Genomic DNA, 20,834 nt, shown 5'->3' with positions numbered 1-20,834 from the left:
AGTTTTTACAAACACATTTAGTTTCATAGAGATTTGATAAACCAGTTTTTGAATATCGCGATTCAATGTTTTGTATTGGTAAGTAGCGAAATGCGGACAAACTGTATGGTGTTTTTCTTGTACGTTTCTTACTTGTTCCACTTAATACACAAGAAATACCCAATAGACCCTATATGTCACTCGACACTAACAATTTATTTAACTAGCAAGTAAAAATAAACAATCTTTTCCGAACTTCTTCTATATTGAAAAACTAAACGAACCCATCGCTATTCTACTTTATTCTGATTACATTTTAGCCTTTTTGATATCATATAAATTAACTTCTGGTTTAAAGTCAAAATAACCTTTCAGAAAATCGTCTACATAAAATATACCGTCGCTAAGTAGGTTAAAGTTATCCTCCACGGAGAGAAGTCTTTTTCCATTATTTGCCATTGTTGTACATATTGCAAAAGCAATGTCGATTTTGACAGGTCGTCAACAAAGCTGGTTTATTCCTGTATCGGTGCTGATTTTTTCTTAAAATTAACCGTGTTTTCGGTGCTGTTTACGTATCTTTTTGTGTTCAAAGGCATAATTAACTTCACGCGTCTGACTCTCAACTGTGGTGTGTTGCCTAATCGTTGTATTTCGGTTGCTGTTGCCTGTTTTCTGAGTGGATTGTTGTGCGCTTCAGAACGCCAGTGTACTCAAAATGGTGGCTGTCTGCTCGTCGTGTGCGTCCGAGATGGAACCCTGTGATGCTATGATCAGTTGCTGCTACTGTGAGGCTCCCTTTCACTTCAAGTGCATCCATTTACCTGATGCGCTCTTAAATGAAGTGAACCAGCGCATTGACTTGCATTGGAGCTGCGCCGGTTGTACTGCTGTACTTAAAAATCCCCGATCACGGGCGGTAAAAGAAGCCGGTCTCCTTGTCGGCTTTCAAGCGGCTCTTTCGTCAACAGTGGAATCCATGAAGGCAGTAATTCTTGAGCCATTGAAGTCGGAGATTCGCAATGCATTGTTGGCCCAACACTCCAGTCCAGTTAGCAGCCGAGCGGCCGGTGTGGATCGCCCAATGTTTCCTGTCCCCAAACGACGCAGAACTTTTGCCGAGGTCCTTGAACCTCAAACGCCCGTGCCTGCTGTTACCAATACCGAGACGCCCAATCTGATGCAAAACAACCCAACCAGTCGTCACGCCCGCCATGAATATATTACGGGTACAAATACATCGTCATCTCCAACATTAGCATCTGTAGTACGTCACTGCTGGATTCATCTATCAGGCCTTCCAAACACAACAACAGCCGATCAAGTGTCTACATCAATAGAACGACGTTTAAATACGGATGACGTGTTGTCCTTCGTCCTTCTGAAGAAAGGAGTTGAAGCTTCTTCTCAACGTTCTTTATCATTTAAAGTGAGGATACCGGTATCATTTCGTGAGGCGGCCTTTAATCCTGACATTTGGCCCGATGGTCTGCGTGTTAGACCTTTCATCGATCATCCATATAACCGTCAACGGTTACCGCACACCAATACCCGTCCATACCAACAATCCGGCATTCCTAACTCAGCTGATTCGCCATGCGATGCGAGCGCCAACGCCACTCTTGTGTCCCCGGCCTCTCTCCCTGGTGTCACCAACAATACATCTTCCCGCATACCAAACAGGCCTGCTTCGGCCCAACAGCTGACTTTGGACAGATTTTTTCTGTCAAAACAAACTCGATGAGTTAAAATCGATACCAGAAAATCGATCTGAGCCTGATATATGTAAACAACGACGTGTTGCGCAGGAAAAAAAAGTTGATAAGGCCAGTAAACGGAAAATCGCTGATCTTGAGCAATCGACACCTCCCCAGGTTGTTGAACGTATATATACACAACCAAACAACACAGGCACTGAAATTCTTATTTACTGTCAAAATTTTAATCGTATGAAAAGTGCCACTAAGATTCGTGAAATTCATAACAATGTGCAAAGTTCTTCTTACTCCATTATTTTAGCAAACGAAACTAGTTGGGATGAGAGTGTCAAAAGTGAAGAAGTATTTGGAAATATTTACAACGTATTTCGCGACGACCGCGATTGTCTGCATTCAGAAAAGAAGTCGGGTGGAGGAGTACTTATAGCAATATTAATGAAATTCAATTCTGAGCTCATCCCCGCTAGGAAATTTGCTGAATTTGAACATGTTTGGGTTAAGGTGAATCTCCTGGGTGAAACACACGTATTCGTCTCAGTATATTTTCCCCCACACAATGCCCGAAAAGAGGCTTATGAACTTTTCTTCAACACCGCAGACGATATAATGTCCAGTTTGCTTCCTGCGGTCAAAGTTCATATATATGGTGACTTTAACCAGCGCACCATTGATTTCATTCCAGATTCAGATAACGAATGTATTCTGATTCCACTGATTGGTGAAAATGAAACACATCAGTATATCTTTGAAAAAACTGCTAATTTAGGTCTAAATCAGATAAATCATGTTAAAAATACGCAAAATTGTTACCTAGATTTTTTCCTCACTAACATCTATGAAGACTTTTACGTTACTCAATGCTTATCCCCTCTTTGGAAGAACGAAGCATTTCACACTGCCATAGAGTTTTCGTTATTTATACATAGCAATCAACGGCCTTCTGAATGTGAATTCGAACTCGTATACCAATATCATCTCGCAAACTACTCAGAAATTAGGCATAAACTTAAAATGATAAACTGGCAGATACTTTCAGCATCCGCAGAATCTGTTGAAACTGCAGTTCAAGAATTTTATAAAATACTTGATGATGTTGTAGTTGAACATGTACCATCTAAATCTGTTAGGCGAAACTGCAGAATAGGCCAACCAGTTTGGTTCAATAAGGATATAAAACATCTAAAGAATCGGAAGCAAAAAGCACATAAATTTTATAAACAAAATATGAACGATAGGAACCTTACAAATTACCTTAATATTTGCAACCAACTCAATCGTGCAATTCAATTTGCATACGAAGAATACAACTCAAAAACAGAGTCAGAAATAAGAACACGACCCAAGTCATTCTTCAAATTTGTCAGAACCAAACTTAAATCTAACAACTTTCCATCCAAAATGCACTTTAACGAATCAATCGGTGAAAACTCGTTCGACATCTGCAAACTGTTCTCTCTTTTCTTCGAAACAATATATACAACATTCTCTGACATAGATCGCGATCGCGAATATTTTGATTTCTATCCCGACTTTGCTGAAGACGTCAATGTGAGTGCAGTAAACAAACAGGATATACTAGAAGCTATAAACAAATTGGATGCCTCTAAAAGTTCTGGCCCTGATGGGATCCCACCGATCTTCCTAATTAATGTTAAAGAAGAGATTGTTATACCCTTACTTTTTATTTTTAATTTGTCACTTGCATCTGGTGTATTCCCAACACCGTGGAAAAAGTCTTTCCTAATTCCAATCTTTAAAAGTGGCAAGAAATCTGATATCTGTAATTACCGCGGCATCGCAATAATGTCATGCATCCCTAAACTTTTTGAATCCATTATTAACAAAAAACTTTTTGATCAAACCAAACACAAATTAACCACTATGCAGCACGGATTTTTCAAAGGACGCTCAACCGCTACAAATCTTCTCGAGTTTGTTGATTATTCTTTGACAGCAATGGACAATGGTAACTATGTAGAAACTCTTTACACAGATTTTAGTAAAGCTTTCGATCGCATTGATATACCTCTGTTATTGTTTAAATTGCAAAAATTTGGAGTTAAACCTATCTTTCTAAAATGGCTGGAGTCTTATCTAACTGGTCGTAAACAAATTGTTAGATTCAATGGGAAACAAGGCGATCCCATATCAGTCACTTCTGGAGTCCCCCAAGGCTCGCATCTCGGCCCACTTCTTTTCATCATGTTTGTTAATGATATTTCATTTGTACTCCAGAATGTAAAAATTCTTATGTATGCAGATGATATGAAACTCTTTCTGGAGATCAAAGAAGTTAACGATATCGAACTATTTCAGGAAGAAATCAATAAATTCTACATCTGGTGTAACAAAAGCCTGTTACAATTGAATATTGGAAAATGCCACTCTCTCACTGTAAGCAGGAAGCGTAACACCCCTACAAGTTCAATATACTTAGGATCCCAAGTAGTCGGTAGGTGCGAGAATGTAAGAGACTTGGGGGTCATCATAGACTCCAAGCTCACATTTATTCCACATAACAACTTTATAATAGGAAGAGCTAGGAGCATGTTAGGGTTCATCAAACGTTTTAGTCTAAATTTTCAAGATCCATATACATTAAAAACGTTATACAATGCCTATGTCCGATCCATCCTTGAATACTGCAGTGTGGTTTGGTCACCGTTCGCTTCCTCTCGACAAAACTTGATTGAATCGGTCCAAAAGCAATTTTTATTATTCGCCCTTCGAAAATTAGGCTGGACACAATATCCCCTTCCGTCCTACGAGGCCCGTTGCAAGCTAATAGACATGCAAACATTAAAAGAACGCCGCGAATTTGCTAAGGTATCTTTTGTTAACGATTTGGTCTCTCAACGCATTGATGCACCAGAAATTTTGTCTAAGCTAAATATATACGTACCATCCCGACAATTACGAAACAGAGAACTATTTGCAACGAACCAATACCGTACCGATTATGCTAGATTCGGACCTCTTAATCAAATGATGGCAAGTTATAACAAACATTCTGAATCTATTGATCTAACAATGTCAAAGCCAATGCTTAAAAATTATTTTAAATCCAATCACCGGTAATTTTTGTTGTTAGTTTTGTTTTTATTTTTTGTTTAACTGTTTTAATTTAAACTAGAAATAAGTTATCTCTAAGTTTGTACATGGTCTACTTGTTTGACGACAATAAATAAATAAATAAATAAATAAATAAAAGTAATATGTATCAATCGCTAATTCTGATAAACCAAATCGTTCAGCTACCCATAGAAGGGTTAATCTACTTAATACTTGGTGAAAAGACATCCAAAGCAAGGTCAACGTTCTAGCGTGCCTTTGGAGTACGATTGAGCACGCGACCACGAAACGCAGCAGAGAATTTAAAAAACAAATAACAACCACTCGAAAACACGTTAATGCACCCGGCTTTTGGCTTGTTTCTCCGGGTCGGGAATTCCCTATTTTCCACGCACATACACACACACACACACACAGCCCAGCACGTTCGCCGCATGCGTGCATCATGAAATAGCAATTTTCTTAATATAACGCCAATTAGACACTGAGATAAGGGTTGGTGCGATGAATTGCATTAGCCTAATCGAGCCCCTTCGCCGTGCGGTGTTATGCAGTCTTGTTTTTTTTTCTTTGGTGGCGCCCTCTTTTACCTCCAATCCGTTGGCCCCGGGGACCTCCGGCATCCACGTGTGCTTCCGATTGACGTGTGCGTTTGCATAAGTTTGGGGAATACCGGGGTCAGCTGCGAGAATCTATTGGCGTCTCGAAACAATCCGCACCGCACCGGTGGAAAACGAAGGGAGGAACGTCACCACCTGCAGCCACCATCTACACACATGCGATATCCGCCTCCGAAACGGGAGTCTCGGGGCTTTCCCGGGTGCAATTTCTTTGTTGTCGACGCGGGGAAGATTCCCCGGCAGCAGGTGAGCGCGAACAAATAATCATAACGAACGAAAAGTGTAGCCGTGATGTTCTACAACGCCTCAGGCCGAGCCCATCAAGATGGACATGCTCTAGATCGTGTTTAGCGATTGTGGCGTACTAAGTAGTGGCCAGCTTCACCTAACAAGATCCTAATCGCGATAGTTTTAATCGCGTCTCTGGGCGATTGCGTGAGAGAGAGAGAGCGGGGGGGAGGGCGAACAGCTCGATTAGCACGTTGGACGTAGACGACTATAAAGCCGGCCGGCTCTGGCCAAACGGACCTTACAAATTGGTGGAAGCGATAGTGTTCACACCGGTTCGAGTCCGTTTAGTAGGAACAGATCGATTACCCGGGTCTGGTCACGAACAGGACCAATTTGTGAAGATCTCATTGAAATATTTTAAAATAGTCATCAACAAATGGTTGTAAGTAAAACTAACACTTAAAAATAATCCAAGCGACGAGCCGTATCAGTTTATAAATTGAGCAAATTGTCTTGTGTTTACGCAACTGTTGCTAGTTAGATTAATGATCGTTTAATGCAAAATCTTCTATTAAGTGGTAACCCCAAGCAAAACACTAATCGCTAATATATTTTTTCTTCCACAGGATTTCACGATCATCGGTGTGACAGCTTGAGATTGACGGTTTCCAACACCCCTCCCAAGCGACCACTTAGTGAACGAACCTAAACGTAGGAAACTTAGTTCTCCCCATTTCCAACGTGTTACTTGTAGAAGTTGTGCGTGTGTGCATTTGAGGTGTTCGAATTCTCCATCCTTCGATCAAGTAGAAACGTTGTGTTTGTGGAGTGAAAGTGTTAGCAAAAATCCCGTTGTGCACACAGTGGTGCATAAAAAATAACCGATCATACCTGTTCTAGTTTTCGGTCATATAATTGTGGCAACCGATTGCGTTTAAGTGACCAAGGGGAAGGAAGAAAGAGATTAGAAAGCCCCCCCTGCCTCCGAAACGCCAAATAATGCCCATCCACAGCAGAATGAAAGATCGGGTAGCAGTGTCGAAAGTGTCGAATCGAGCAGAGGATAACGCGACGGTCAAGTGCCGTGTGTAAAGCGTGCGGTGTCTACATAGCTCGACTATCAACTGGTTGTTTGTGTGTTTATATTCCACGCCTTGCGTTCATTCGAGCAGTTGTGCGTTGCTACTTTTTTTGTTTTCTTTAGCTTTCGAGCACCGAGCGTTTGGGCCCGCGTTGTGTCGCCGCGTGAGACAGAGTGACCGAGCGGAAAATCATGAAGAAATCAACTGACATGCGTCACTATCGATCAGCGAAGAAGTTTAAATTATTGCCCAAAATCCGAGCCAGTCCGCGCTACCGGGAAGCACCTTAAGGAGTGGAGGTGGTGATGAACGTCGCGAACCGGAACGAGTGGAGATCCGCGGTTGCGTGTCAGTTGTGGTGAGCGTATTCGATTGTATTATTTTTATTTTTGCGAACGTTCCCCTCGCGGAACAACGGCGTGTAGACAGTGGAGACGTGAAGGAGAGGCAAGGGAAAAAAATCGAAATCCTCCTCCAGGGCAGGAGTTCTGGAAAATCTTGTGCGGGAGGAGACAGTAGCAGCCAGTATTCGGGAGAACGAGGTCTACACTAGAAGTGTCTCGTTGTTTTAATTTGACGTTGGACAATACAGAAGTCCCCCAGGCGTTCCCAGCGATCTCTTGAAGAGCAGAAGAACTCGAAGGATCTCTCAAACACGAGAACACGCTTCCACCCTCGAGCAGGAAAAGCAAACACAGACACACAGAATTCCTGAGCAAAGGAACCAAGCAGCTGTGTGCGATAAGAGATAAACATAAACAACACACAACAAACTACAATAGCAGTCAAACTGACGAGACGCCATGTACTTACGCAAATGGAGTCCAGTAAAATATTTGATGTACCTTTGGCTAGCAATTCTGGTTTGGATGTTCGCTCGGTGTGATACCGCCGCCACGATGCACCTGGCCCCGCCACCGTTTGCAAGCAGTGGCCACCAGGGCACCTCCACCGGTGGTCACTCCAGTAGCATTAGCAGCAGCAGCAGCAGCAGCATTAGCAGCAACAGCAACAGCATTAGCAGTAGTGGTAGATATGTTAGTGATAGCAGTAGGACACCAACTAGCATTAGTAGTCGGGAACCGCTGACGGGCGGACAGCTGGCGGTGGAAGGATTGTCCGGTGGTCCAATACCACCCCGGTTATACGGCGGGCCGTACACGAGACCGGCGCAACTACCACTACTGCCCCTGCCACTGGTGGATATGGGCAGCAGCGCGAGCTCCATCCCATGGATGACGTCCGCCACCCGGGAGCCACTTCCGGCCGGAAGTGCTCTGCGGCGCACCGGCGGCAACCGATCGAACCTCAGGGAGCACCACCGCGGGAGTGGGCCACCGAACCAACCAAACCAATTGCACCAAATGTTCACCACGGCCAGAGCGGGAGCAACCGATGGCGAAGGTACTCCACCATCCGCCAGAGGGAAGGACCGAAGGAGCGATCCGCGAGAGGTGTCGATAGCCGACGGCAGTATTAACGGTGACCAGCAGGATCGCGATATCGAAGACGCGGCCGAACGATCGCTGCAGCTCCGCTGGGCGCTGCAGATGCGCCAGAAGGCGGAACGTCGCCGGCTACACCGGAGACGTTGGCGAGCGGTCGGGCCGGACTCGTCCGCTAATCGCAATCGGCGCGATTCGGCGGTGCCGGGTACGAGGCAGCACCCATCGATACGACCCGGGCAACGGCGAAACGGGGCCGGCGGGGGCGGTGGACAGCGACGGTACTGTTCGGCACGGGATCCAGCCACGCTGGCGTTCGAGGCACCAATCGTGTGCGAGGCGAAGGTTAAGTCGATGAGCGACCGGAGACCGATCTTTGCGGCCACCTTCGAGATCCTGTCACTGCACAAGCTGCCGGCGAAGGGACGACCGCTGCGAGGGTTAACCGTGCGGTTGCAGTTCAATTTGACCACCACCAACGACTGCGACATCTTTCGGGGGAAGTTCCGCGAGCGAGGGTTCGTGCGCGAGGAGCTCGAGCTAGGCAAGGTGTACTTCCTGTTCCTGAAGCCGAACGTGCGCTACACCAACTTCACTATCCTCGGCCAGCCGATACGGAAGACCAAGCGGTCCGAGAGCGGGGTGCTGCAGGGCGTCAATCCAAATTACGGTGAGTGAACTAATCTAGATCCTACTAAATTCTTGCGCAATTTTCAGTTTGCGATCACCTCCAATGAAATATTGTTTAAAGAAATGATACCCTTCGTACCCAAAAGTATGTACAGAGTACACCTGTAATTGAGTATCTTACTTATTGCCCGGTTTCTGAAGATATTATATGCGTGTTGACCGACACAAGGTCTACACAATTATTGCTGTACCTTACTGCCAAACCATCCAAGAGAAATTTTTTGTTGCTACGATAGGGAAAAGAAGGAAGGAATACGTGCAGACTTTAGAGGGTCTAAAACGTTGAAATTCGACTTGATCAAGATTAATTCATGGACAGGTCGGGTTAATGCTTTTTTCTGTTTTTTCCATTGTTGTGACAGTTGGTTTAACAAGTGTTCATACAATCATACTTGTGTTGGTCTGTTTCATGCGCAGCCTTCCTCCAGAACATATTCCGAACGTCTCAATTTCTTACTCTGTTGATGAAACATCCCAAATACAAAATCGGAACATGAGCGCCGGGGCTCACCACCTGGACGGCGTGGGTTCAAATCCCAACCGAGACCGGACCCTCCCCTGTTCGAGTGGACTGAATATCCACGTACACAAAGGGAAAAAGTCTTGTAAGCCATCACGATTATTATCCAAAAATATTAATGACAGTAGTCCAAAACTCTTGGTTTCGAAAGGATGGAACATGAATCCTCTTGGTCACTATGATACGACCAAAATCAAGTAAGAAAATGGTTCCTCACGAGCAACGTTCTCCCAGAAGAATGCAAAGAACGCCACAAAGGCTGTTCGGACCGACTTTAACCGACTTTTTTTTGGCTTAAAAATAATTGAAAACAAAAATCATCGTACCTGTCAAAGATATTCCCAAGGTTTCTGGCTCCTTGCATGATATGCTGCGACCTTTTTTTTGCCAATATTGCTTCAAAGAAATAAATGTTAATATTTGGCTATGGTAGTTAATTTACGAATTTTTGAAAATCTAAACCTCACATGCAATGCAGGTATTTTCTTGCCTTTTCGATCAACTTGAAACCGTGAACTGATCGGCTACCTAAAATGGCGCTCAGAAGGTTAGTCTCCTTGAGTTTCGATCATTGGCTTTCAGTGTCATTTTCGATTCGCTTTGATTTACTCTCCAACTCTTCCGCACCGTTTCGGTCCCGAGCATGAATCTGCTCGAACGTTACCCGAACTTAAAATCCGCCATACCGACGAGGCAATCGATTTCGGTGGCATCTGTTGAAAAACCAATTTTCCGGTCTGGTGACACCGCGGTACAACACCAGTATTTGCAACGCCCAAACTCCCCTAGACCACTCCCACCTTGATGCAAGAACGTCGACGATCGCCACGGCGGTGTGGTGGTGGTGCATCTTACGTGTGATGATCGGTGTCTCAGAATGTGACTGCAGAGAACGCTGGCCAGAATGCAAATACCAGAACCTTTCCGACTGGAAAAACACCCTGTGAGCCGCCTGTGGCACACTGATCGACCAAATGCGCCACGATGGTCTGATGGGTTTTGCGGGGATGGGAATATTTTCGTCTGGCGGCCATCGCCACCGTCCGAAGAGCGTTAGATGGATCGAAACTAGCAAGAGAGAGAGACGGTTGGAGGAGAAAAACGAAGCGCGAAAGGCGGGCGGATAAAAACAAACAAACACAAACGCCCAAGAAGCGGCCAGGCCAGGCAGTGCACCGAAGCGCGTACGTCCCAGCGAGACCGACAGAATGGTAGTGGTAGCTGTGCAGAAGGAGGCAGACAAACGCGGGCCAGAGATCGTGAAGATTGCACACTCCACCAACGCGAGTTGCATTTTAGCTCTGCGAAGCATCCCCTCGCGGAGAGCGGGCGGTGGCGACGGACGGGGTAGGAGAGAACGAGGGATGGCCCGGAAGCGGGCCCGGGAGAAGAAAGAGAGCGAAGGAAGTCTAGCGAATTGCGGGGGAAAAAACAGTAAATCCTAACCTACCAAATGTGGAATATCAGGTGTATGTTGTCGTTTACCATATAATAAGTCCTGTCCGGGTTGGCCTGCGCAGGCCGTGGGTAACTTCGTACGCCGTATGCCGAATGCCGCTGGAGCTAAGGGATGAAGTGTGGGAGCGGGCCGGCGCAAGGGTAAGCGATGGGGGTCTAGTGGGAGTGCAGGGATGAAGCAGGGACAGTTACCCGGATTGCCGAATATGGCCGTACCAGGGAGAGACTGCCGTTTGCTGTTTGCGGTGTCGCAGTCGGTTTTATTATGGTTTAGCCGGTTTTATGGTACTGCCGTGGATTGATAAGTTTCGCGTGAATGATACGTGATTACGTGAAGGCTAGTCGAGCTTCTACAAGTACAATGGAACACTCGGTTGTTAATCACAGATTGGGGTTCTTGGTGTTTCGAATTACTCATCAATAAGCGCCTAACCTAAATTTCCTCTCGAAAGAAGCAAAAGAAATCTTTCTACCAATAAATATTCAATTCAATTCATACTAGTCCTGAAGTTCCATGTTTAAAGAAATATCTTAAGCTTCTTTTAAACGACATCCACGCTCCATCAACTTAGCATAGCACTTTTATACTCAAACTATCACGGCAATGAATCAAATATTCCTCGTCACCATGATTATTTGAGTTTACAAGCTCAACTCAAACTAAGAATTTGACAGGTTTGCGTTGATGACAAGTTGCTAACTGTTAAAAAGAGGTTTTTCATTTATTTTTTATGATATTGCGGACGTTGCAGTGTTTGTAAAAAGAAGTTTTAGAACTTAAAAGGGATGTTAGCACTTAAAAACTATTTATATTTACGGTGCATTTTATAAATTGTTATATTTATTGTGTTATGAGGTTTAGAAAGGATTCCAAAATCTTACATGTAAGGTTGTCAGTTACAAAAAAAAACATTGTTCAAAAACTGACGTAGTCGATGCGCTTTCCACAAACTTTTCCGCCCACCTCCGCCGTGCCGTGGCAGCTAGGGAAAACTGTGTTTCTAGCTGGAGTGGCGATCGATCGGACAGCGGCCCGAATGGCCACCAGCCGCTCTCGGTCCGGGTATGGGTATGGGGTTTCGGATGGGCTTCTGTTTTTGTTTCGGTTCCCTTTTGCGCGGCCCTTCGCCATCGCTGCGGTCGGCGGGCCCCGATGGCACTGACCGTTTTGGGACGATACGTACGCCGTACGCTCTCAGGGGCTCTCGTGTGTTGGCCAACCCGGCTCCAACCCGGCCCTGCTGCACCCGTCTGATATGCCCCATCTCCAGCGAGAGCGTGTGCGTCGCGTGTTGTGACAGTTCCAGCCGGTTGCACGAGTTGTGGACCATGGGAAACGATCTGGCTGGAATCTCTTTTCCGCTGTGCCTGAGAAGGATCGTCCGTTACACTGCAGGAATGTTTTTTTTTTGTTTTTGTTTTACACCAATTATGCACAACGATTGGATTAGAGGCGATGAGAACAGGAAGAATTTCATTGGCTGGCAGAAGAGTCTTTTTCCTTCCGGATGGTGATAGATCTTGCTGAAAATTACCCATGAAATACCGCCATCTTTACGGTAAGGTAATCAAATCAACGCATAGATCACTACATTTAGATTTCTTATCAAAACCTCGCTCGATTGTAAATTTGAGGCTTCTTCGATCCAACAAATGTTATGGCAGGTTTATCAGTAGCTAACGTTTCCATATTACAAGCAATGTATTAGCGATCAAATCCGGTTGTTCATTGGACATACAGGATGGACTGCAATGTTTTAGAAGATCACTTTTCATATGGAAAATAAGTTTAACTATTCTTTAATTCTAATTCTAATAAAATATTCGAATATCCAATGTCCATCCCGTGTTTTCTTGTTGAAAACATACAAATGAGGCTGCTCAGTATCGTGTTGAAACAGAAATGTAAATAATAATAATGTAGTTGGACTTCTGTTACAAACAAACATTGGAAAGCAATCAAACAATCCAATTGAGCAACAAAATTAGTCCGAAATGTGTAGCGATGGAATCGTGCGCTTAACAGCAACATCGCCCGATCGCCAATCACCCATATTACAACGGCTCAGCCAAACCCGCGCTGTGTGGAAACGCATCATCCGATACAGACATCTCGGACCGTCTACTGCATTGCTTTGAGTGAGGGGTGAGTGGCTGTTGGAGGAAAAAGTGATCAAACCGATCCAAAACCGACCAACCCCAAGCGCGTGGTGATGTGCGCGTCCACCCGTGCTCGTTTTGTTTCTTTTTTTTGTTCGTTTGTTAACGTGTTGTACATGGCGAAAAAGTCGCATCGCTCGTTCACCCGCGCGCTGACTAATTATAAAATCTTTTTCACGAGTTCAAATTTTTATTTTTGCATCGACGGGCCTCGACGCGCTCGACTCTCGTTTGTTCTCGCTCGAAAGGAGGTTAAGCGGGGAAGGTGGCAGCATGTTGGCCAAGGGGAGGGGTGGGCGGCGGTGTAATGTGTCTGCCGACTGTTCCATCTCGATGTGCGTCCCACCCCTCCGCTTTCCTCTTAGTTTTCCGAACGTCTGCGTGTGGACGACACGATCCGAGCGCCTACTGTGGCAACTGTCAACGGACCGAACGGTCGGTCGTTTGACAGCGCGGTGAAGCAACACAATACACGGTAGGTGGCGCAACGGAGCGGAACGAAAGAACCGATCGGCGGTGGACGCGGCGGAAAATCAACAATAGATCGAACACCGCGAAATCATGATCGAATGATCGGCGGATCAAATTTGTCTGCGGCGGTAACTACGTGAGCAGCGCGAACTTGAACACATTTGAAGCGTGAGATAACTCATCACCGCGATCGTGAACGTTCACCCCGGCGAGCAACGAGGTGAGATTGCGCCTTGTGGAGATCAACAAGGTGAACGCGAGATGTGAGGCTGCCAAAATTCTCTCCTGAAGAGCGCCCATGAGTTCCCCAGGAGAAAAACCCTGCGAGAAAATATTATCACAGTGAGCACAACGATTTAAAACGCGATTTTGCCCGCTCTCGAGTATTCCTCGCACTGCTCTGATCGCTTACAAAGTGATCAATTTCATTATGATGACTTTTTCACACGTCCAGCGAACGGTTTTGGAGATTTGCACGCGATTGTTTATTTTTGCATTCGATCGTCTGTGGTGAATCATGGTTTAACCGAAACAGTCCGTTTGATAAACCTAACAAATTTTGGAGCCAAATCCGGAGACCAAGTTTTGTTTTATTTGTATGTTGCAGTTCTTTTTATATCTGACTTAGTTGCAAAACGTTTGAATGCAATGATCGGCACAGTAGTTATATTTGGCAGTATTTACATGTTTTTTCTTTTAATTGGTAACCACACGCGGCAGACTTTGGTTCAAGCGAGAGCAGAAAGCATACATATTGGATTTTCTTGTAGTAGGCTCTGATTAATTCCACTTTTGTTGACCTGGGATGATGTATCACAGATCGGTATACTTTCTGGAATACGGAATAATCACGCATGCAAAAGGAAAAGATCTCATGGGCACCCATAATCAAAGCCGTTACGCAAAAGAAGTAGCTAAAGAATGCGAATTAAGGAGTACTGAACTCAACTCAATTTGATTTTCTTAGAAAAGATTCGAGATGTATTTAAAATAAACAACAGGTAAGAGCCAATGATTCTGTCTATGTTTCATATGTTTTGTTCTTCTTTGTTGTGTTTAATCGTTTATTAAAGATAATTGCCTTTCAAAGATAAACAAGGAGCTTCTCTCGATCTGTTACACAAGAGGACATCAAAGTTGGATAGTCAATTATAATGAATTTGAAAACCAATCCGTAGGTCGAAATTAAGGCACCTCTTCAAAGAAAATGGCAATTCTAAGTGTTATTGCAACATTCGCTGCAAATTTTCCCCTTCGAACCAATTGCGACTAGAAAAGAAACACCGTTGACGCAATAGCTGTTGCCATGGCCATACAATGCGATCGGCGGAACCCGCATCTGGAACGTGTCCGTTGGCACGCCGGGGCGGCACTGCCGGCGAGTGGCCTTTGAGTTGGCACTCGGCAAAGGAAAATGTTCCTTCCCCTCCCCCGAAGGAAGGAACTTTTTCGAAAAAAATCTGGCGTCGAGTGAGCGCCGGAAAATCATCGACAGGAGAAAGAGTGGGGTGGGGGGGAGGGGATGAAGGTGCCCGATAGACTATTTCCACCACACGCGCAGTGCACGCGGTGAGTTTTCTTTTCACTTATCCCAGCCACATCCAGCATCCAACAGTATCACCGCGCCTCGATAGACATTATTTACTTGTTTATCGCTTATGCTTTTCTTTCGCCGCACCGGGACACCCTGGCGGACGGATCAAGGAATGTCCGAAGCTGGCATCCGGTGTCCGGGTGTGTTCAGCTTGGGCACGGCTTGGATTAATCGATCGGCCCGTCGGTTCTGGCCGGCTTTTTTCACCTGCCCGGAGACCACCTGCGGACTCGACGGACGAAATGTTTCAGCGTTTTTTAAACCGCCCGACCGCCTCCCGTGCACATGGGCGAGAAGTAGCCAAAACAGGAAACACACGCGATCGTTGCTGAGGGCGAAAAGATCCTAGGTTCGCTCGTGGAGTTTGGGTAGAGTTCACCTATAGTCGGCGAAGGGTGAACTGTTTAGCTGCGGGGGAGGAGTTTGTTATTAGCTAACAGTAAGCCGTTTGTTTCCAATCCACCGCAACCGGAAGTACTCGATCATGTTTCGAGTTTGTGGGAGTGAAGCATTGCTTAAAATTTAAAAACAGATCCTGCACAGGTTCTCAATATAACACGCAGTACGTAAATTGTAAGGCGGAGGTTGGAAGCGACAATGTCAACTAGTAAAAAACAAAAATCCAACATTTTCCTTCATACTTACCAATGCCATTGTCATTGCCACTTTGTAAAGTATTTCAACAATCATCTTGTTTCTCTTCACAAAATACGCAAACTAACCAACTCGATGACCTTTTCGTGAGCCTCTTCGTTTGCTGTACGTAATAACATGTGAAGGTTCCGTGAAACGCTATTTTTATTTAACTAGATTTTAAAACACTCGTGCAAAGAAAGGTCATGGCATTGGCTCGTCGAAACCGACCGAACTTTGAGCTGAGAGACACTGAAATCCCTTTCCTTTCTCCAGCCGTATTATAATTTGGTGGTTTAGATGATTTTATACATCGTCGAAGTGTCTCGACTGATGGTGGTTGGGGAAAACATTGGTTTTACTGTGTAAAATTTCAAAAATAAAAATGTGTAACCCAAAACACAAAGTTAACTAGGGCAAAATGTGCAGATAAAGACAAAAACACGCACAGACAAACACACTTTCCAAGTGGCGTGCCGTTTTATGCGCTGCCGTTAAGCAAACCGAGCGCCAAACTGCAGACGGTAGACACATCCTAGACGCAAAGTGACCTTCAAAGTCTCTGCAGCGGTCAGGAAAAAAACCAAAACATACCAACATTAGTGTTGGACAAAGGCTGCACAAGCGTAAAGAAAAAAAAAAGGTACACACAAGATCGTGGCCTTTGCGTCTCCCAAAACGTCTGCTGCGGTTTTTCCCTTGCCGGTGCGAGGGACACAAAATGATGGAGGAAAGTTGGTGTCGAAACGGAAAAACCTCGAGTGATGAATTTATCCCTAACGGATAATGGGTTTCGTTTTGCCAAACTGGCGCAATAATTTGCACTGCACAACCCCGTCGCGGGGGGGACGAGGATCGTCGGCGTCCGAACGTCGTGCCCGGTGCCGGCCTGGGAAGGAAAACATTACTTCGAGTTCGCCGGCAATTTTCTCGCGACTGACGTGTACCACCGGCGGGGCCGATGGTACTGGCGATAAAAATACTGTCTGGCAATGTTTGTATTCCCGACTTTGTTTTTCTTACTACGTGAAAAGTGTATGAAACGCGAGCCTCTGTCATCGCTGGGAGGGTCCTAATGGATGCGAAGCGGCGAATTGAAATGGGGAACGATCTTCGCTACATGGTTTGCGAAATGAAACGAAATCTGGGCGGAAGCATACGATCGGTGGCGGGGTGGATGCTTTCTTTGAGGATCTAATGGGCATATCTCTCTTCGCGGGTCAAACGGGGGGCAAATGGCAAAATAGAACAAAAATGAAAACTCCACCCCGCCGTTACGTTTTAATCAAGGGCAATGCTCAGACATTGCGCACCAGCTATGAGGGTTCCGATTTCGGTAATCCACCGGAAAGGGGAGGAAAAGAACCAACTCCGGTGGATTCTCAAAACATTCACGAACATCGGAGTTAATCGACCGACGGCTAGACAGACCGACCCGAAACAGTCCAAACAAACACCGCTGTGCGCAATTGAGGAAGATTAAAGCCAGAGGCACACCGGATTCGCTTGTTGCGGTCCCGAAGGGTGGTTGGTATTTCGGGTGTTCCCTGCGGAGCGCTACTTTTAGCACTACATTTGTTCCCCAAAATGATATTCCCAAAGGTCGGCGATTGCGGGAAACAAACCTTCTTTTTCTAAATTGCTCCAGTAGCTAAAGCAACGCAAAAAGGATAGATTTATAGAGAAATTTTCCCAATAAACTAAATCTATCCATTATCAGATCTCGTTAAGAAGAGGCTCGGGGCTGAATGAATTGAGAGTTGGGTGTATTTGGTTTTCATTAAACTCTCTGTGACGAACAAATGCTACTGAGTAATGGCTCTACATGCTTATTGAAACAGTGTGTAAGGGTTTACCGTTTTTTTTTTAATTTCCTTTGGTACTTCAGCTTGATATCCTTTCGTTAGGAGCTGGATATTCTCCGGACATTGGCGTCCATCCTCGCTTGTTTCTTTCAGCTACTTAGTATCAGATACGTAAAATTTCCTTGATACTAAAAGTGAATAACGAAATTTGCCTACTTATTTATTTTAATCCTTAATTTTATGCCAAATGTTCGAATTCACACAAAAAATAGACACTTGGACGTAATATTTATTTAGTTCATGCTTTTATAATAGTTATTAAAAATTTTCTACGATGATGAATTTTATACAAGTAGTTAGTTCAGCTTTGGGCAATATTAGAAAATATTTTAAATTGTACTGTGCGTGTTTTTACTTTGCGTTGTGCTTTTACATCTCTTAATTTCACTCCTTTCCTTTCTTTATTTTAAAGAAATATATTATGTAATATTTCTTAGTTTCTCATAATATATTAGAATTTGTAAAAAACACACACACTGAAATGAATAAAAATTCAGTAGCCTGATTGGGATTGTAAACTGTAAACTGACTTCGCCATACGGGTTTTCTCGTTTCTCCAGCGTGAATCAAATTTAAAACCAACCGAAAATGTTGAATCCCTGATTGATTTTGGTCTCTCAGGTTTGTTTTTCTCTAAATGAGTTGTAGCGAATTGATTGATTGAAATTGGCCCTGGGAATGGATGCATTGATCGCGACACAAAGCACGATCAGCGCGCGCAGTTTCGCGTGGTTTTCGCACGGGAGCCAATTGACCAAAATGAAAAACTACCCGCCTTACACACACGCACAGGTGCACTACAAGAATCGCATGGACGTAAAAGCCTCTCATGACAAGCACCGAACACCATTTCCCATTCGTTCCATTCTCGTCGGCGGACTTTTGGGTTTAAAGTTTTCTATCTATTCTGCTGCTGCCCAGGTTAGCGTTTGCACATAATCCTCGGCACCTTCTCTTTCACGACTGCCTTGTCGTTCGAGAACAACCACCGAGAAGGTACGATTAAGCTGCCACCAATGTTCCTACAATCGCATGATGTCTTCTTACTTCTCCAAGAAGTCGAACCGTTGCATCTGAATCTGTTCCTAGCGTGCGACGAACCCACACCGGAAGCGGGACCACCCGGAGTCCACCCGGAAGGTTTCGGTTGTAATTCGCGAACGTTGGTGATCGTTTCATTTTCGTGGGATTGTGTCCAACTTTGCGCCATTTCCTTCAGAGCCAGACGCCATGGGACCAGCAGATAGTGTATGTGCGGTTTCTTTTGGATTCTTATTCGGCGTTACATTTTTCATTTTTAAGCCTCTCGTTGCGTTTTGCATCATAGAGCGAAACGGTGAAGCCACTGGCGCATGTTCCGCTATGTTGCGTTTTAAAGTACCTTTTTTGTTTTTGTTTTCCCGCTCAGCCAACCAAACCTTCTGATGGCGCAGATTTTAGTTCCCTACATTTCCTGGGAGTTTTGGCTCAAGTAGTTTGCCAATTCTTCCACCCCACATCACCACGGGCTGTCACCCGACCGCTCCCGCTCGTTTGCAATTGTTTGCGAAATTGTTTTGCCAAATGTAGCACCGAAGAGGAGCGAACGCGAAGATACAGACAAGTTGATCCATCTTGCCGTGGTGTGATCCCTTTTGTTTGGCCGCCGTGTGTCAGTTGGGTGGGAAAGGCAGAAAGAGAGAGAGAGAGACAGAGAGGGAGAGACACAGAGACACGGGAAAGCGGCTTGTCATTAATGTTGCGGCGGATGCTCTCGCGGTGGCAAAAATTGCAAACTTCGCCCGCCTGCTTCGTCTGGCTGCCACTGACCGGAAGTAGTCACGTAACGCTGGTTTTGCGCGCCGCTAATCACCATGACTGCCCGGTGGATGAAGAATATAAAAAAATAGAAACACGCACACAGGCTTAGCGTTTAAATGGTGCACGGACCTGGTTGGCAAGCAGTAAACATACAAAAAAAAACTAGGAATAAGCGATGCCACAGATTTTCGAATCGTAACAGTCAAACGGCAGTACCTCTGGATTAGTTGGCGAATTAGTTACCATTCTTAAATGATGATCTTAGAACAGCATCATTTTGCACGCTCTAGGGGATAAAGCTGCAAATAAAATGGATCGTACAATATTAGATTCCATGCTTGACTATTAACCAAATGGTAATTACAGGTGAACGTCGATTATCCGGGGGTGTCGGGACCGAGAGGTCCCCGGATAACCGAATTCCACGGATAATCGAACATATACTAAAATACGTTTATAATACCTGGTTTGAGTCTCGGCTAGTTCACTTTTGACCAGTTCCAGTTAGTTGATTAATCATAAAAAATGTTTGAATTATTTTCCTATGGTATTTTTATTGCTATTTTCGATCAGAGAAAATTTATTTGACACATTATTGCTACAAAATGTTGTGAACCAACCTAATATTCATGGAAACATTTAAGCCCGGTTGTGCAGTTGTCAGTTGCAAGACCCCCGGATAATCCGCCCCCCGGTTAATCCGGCCCCGGATAATCGACGTCCGACTGTATTTAATTTAAATTCAAGACACACAGTAAAACATAAGGTTTCGCCAGTCTAAAGGTTTGCCCTCTTTAGCAGGACATGTTGGCGTTACTAGCCGATATTTGAACTTTCAAACATAATAAAGCTTAAGAAAACTTTACCGGCTTATTATACTATTTAAATTTGAAAGTCTCTTTGGAAGTGAAAATTGTGAAAACAAAACATACCTCGCATAAAACTAGATGATTCCGTATGCGATTCCACCACATGTTTGTTAAATTTAGCACTTTTTATTGTAATATGGAAGAACTTTCAGTGCCTACAATCAGCCTCAATTGGTGTGTTTGTGATTTTATAGAACTTCTCATAGCCCATCCTAAAGCTCCTCTTGGGGGGATTTGGGTGAACGCATCGCGGGGAGATGGAGTACACGAACTTTGCTTCCTTCCCGTCACGTATTGTGCGCCCATGCGATCGACTTAATTCTTGCGCTACTTTTCCGCAATTTTCTTTATTTTAGTTTTAGTTTTTTTTTTCGCTCGTTCGGCTCCTTTGTTTTCGTTTGCCAAAAACGTGCAGCGGGAGATAGCGAGAAAGAGAGGGAGAGAAAAAAAGCGCACGTCAAGATTGCGATCGCGATTTGCCATTTTTTCGCTGATCTCGCTTCCTGCGCGGCTAGTTCCTAGCCCCGGAAGCTTCCGGGGACCACCGGCTGGCCATTGTTTTCACACTCCACTCGGTTTCGGTTCGGCTCACCACAAAACCGGCGACTCTTGCGGTGTTGCCGCTCG

General features: G+C 44.8%; 1 protein-coding gene across 1 annotated transcript in view; it reads left to right on the top strand.

Moving 5' to 3' along the window:
• The first annotated feature begins 7,505 nt into the window (after positions 1-7,505).
• LOC131291518 (protein vein) overlaps positions 7,506-20,834 on the top strand; it is a 28,120-nt gene continuing 14,791 nt past the window's right edge. The window contains exon 1 of the mRNA XM_058320722.1: positions 7,506-8,817. Within this exon, the coding sequence (XP_058176705.1) occupies positions 7,506-8,817 (1,312 nt within the window). The remainder of the gene's footprint in view (positions 8,818-20,834) is intronic.

This window comes from Anopheles ziemanni, chromosome 2, assembly GCF_943734765.1.
Source record: "Anopheles ziemanni chromosome 2, idAnoZiCoDA_A2_x.2, whole genome shotgun sequence".
NCBI lineage: Eukaryota > Metazoa > Arthropoda > Insecta > Diptera > Culicidae > Anopheles > Anopheles ziemanni.
This window is presented reverse-complemented; position numbering and strand designations above follow the sequence as displayed.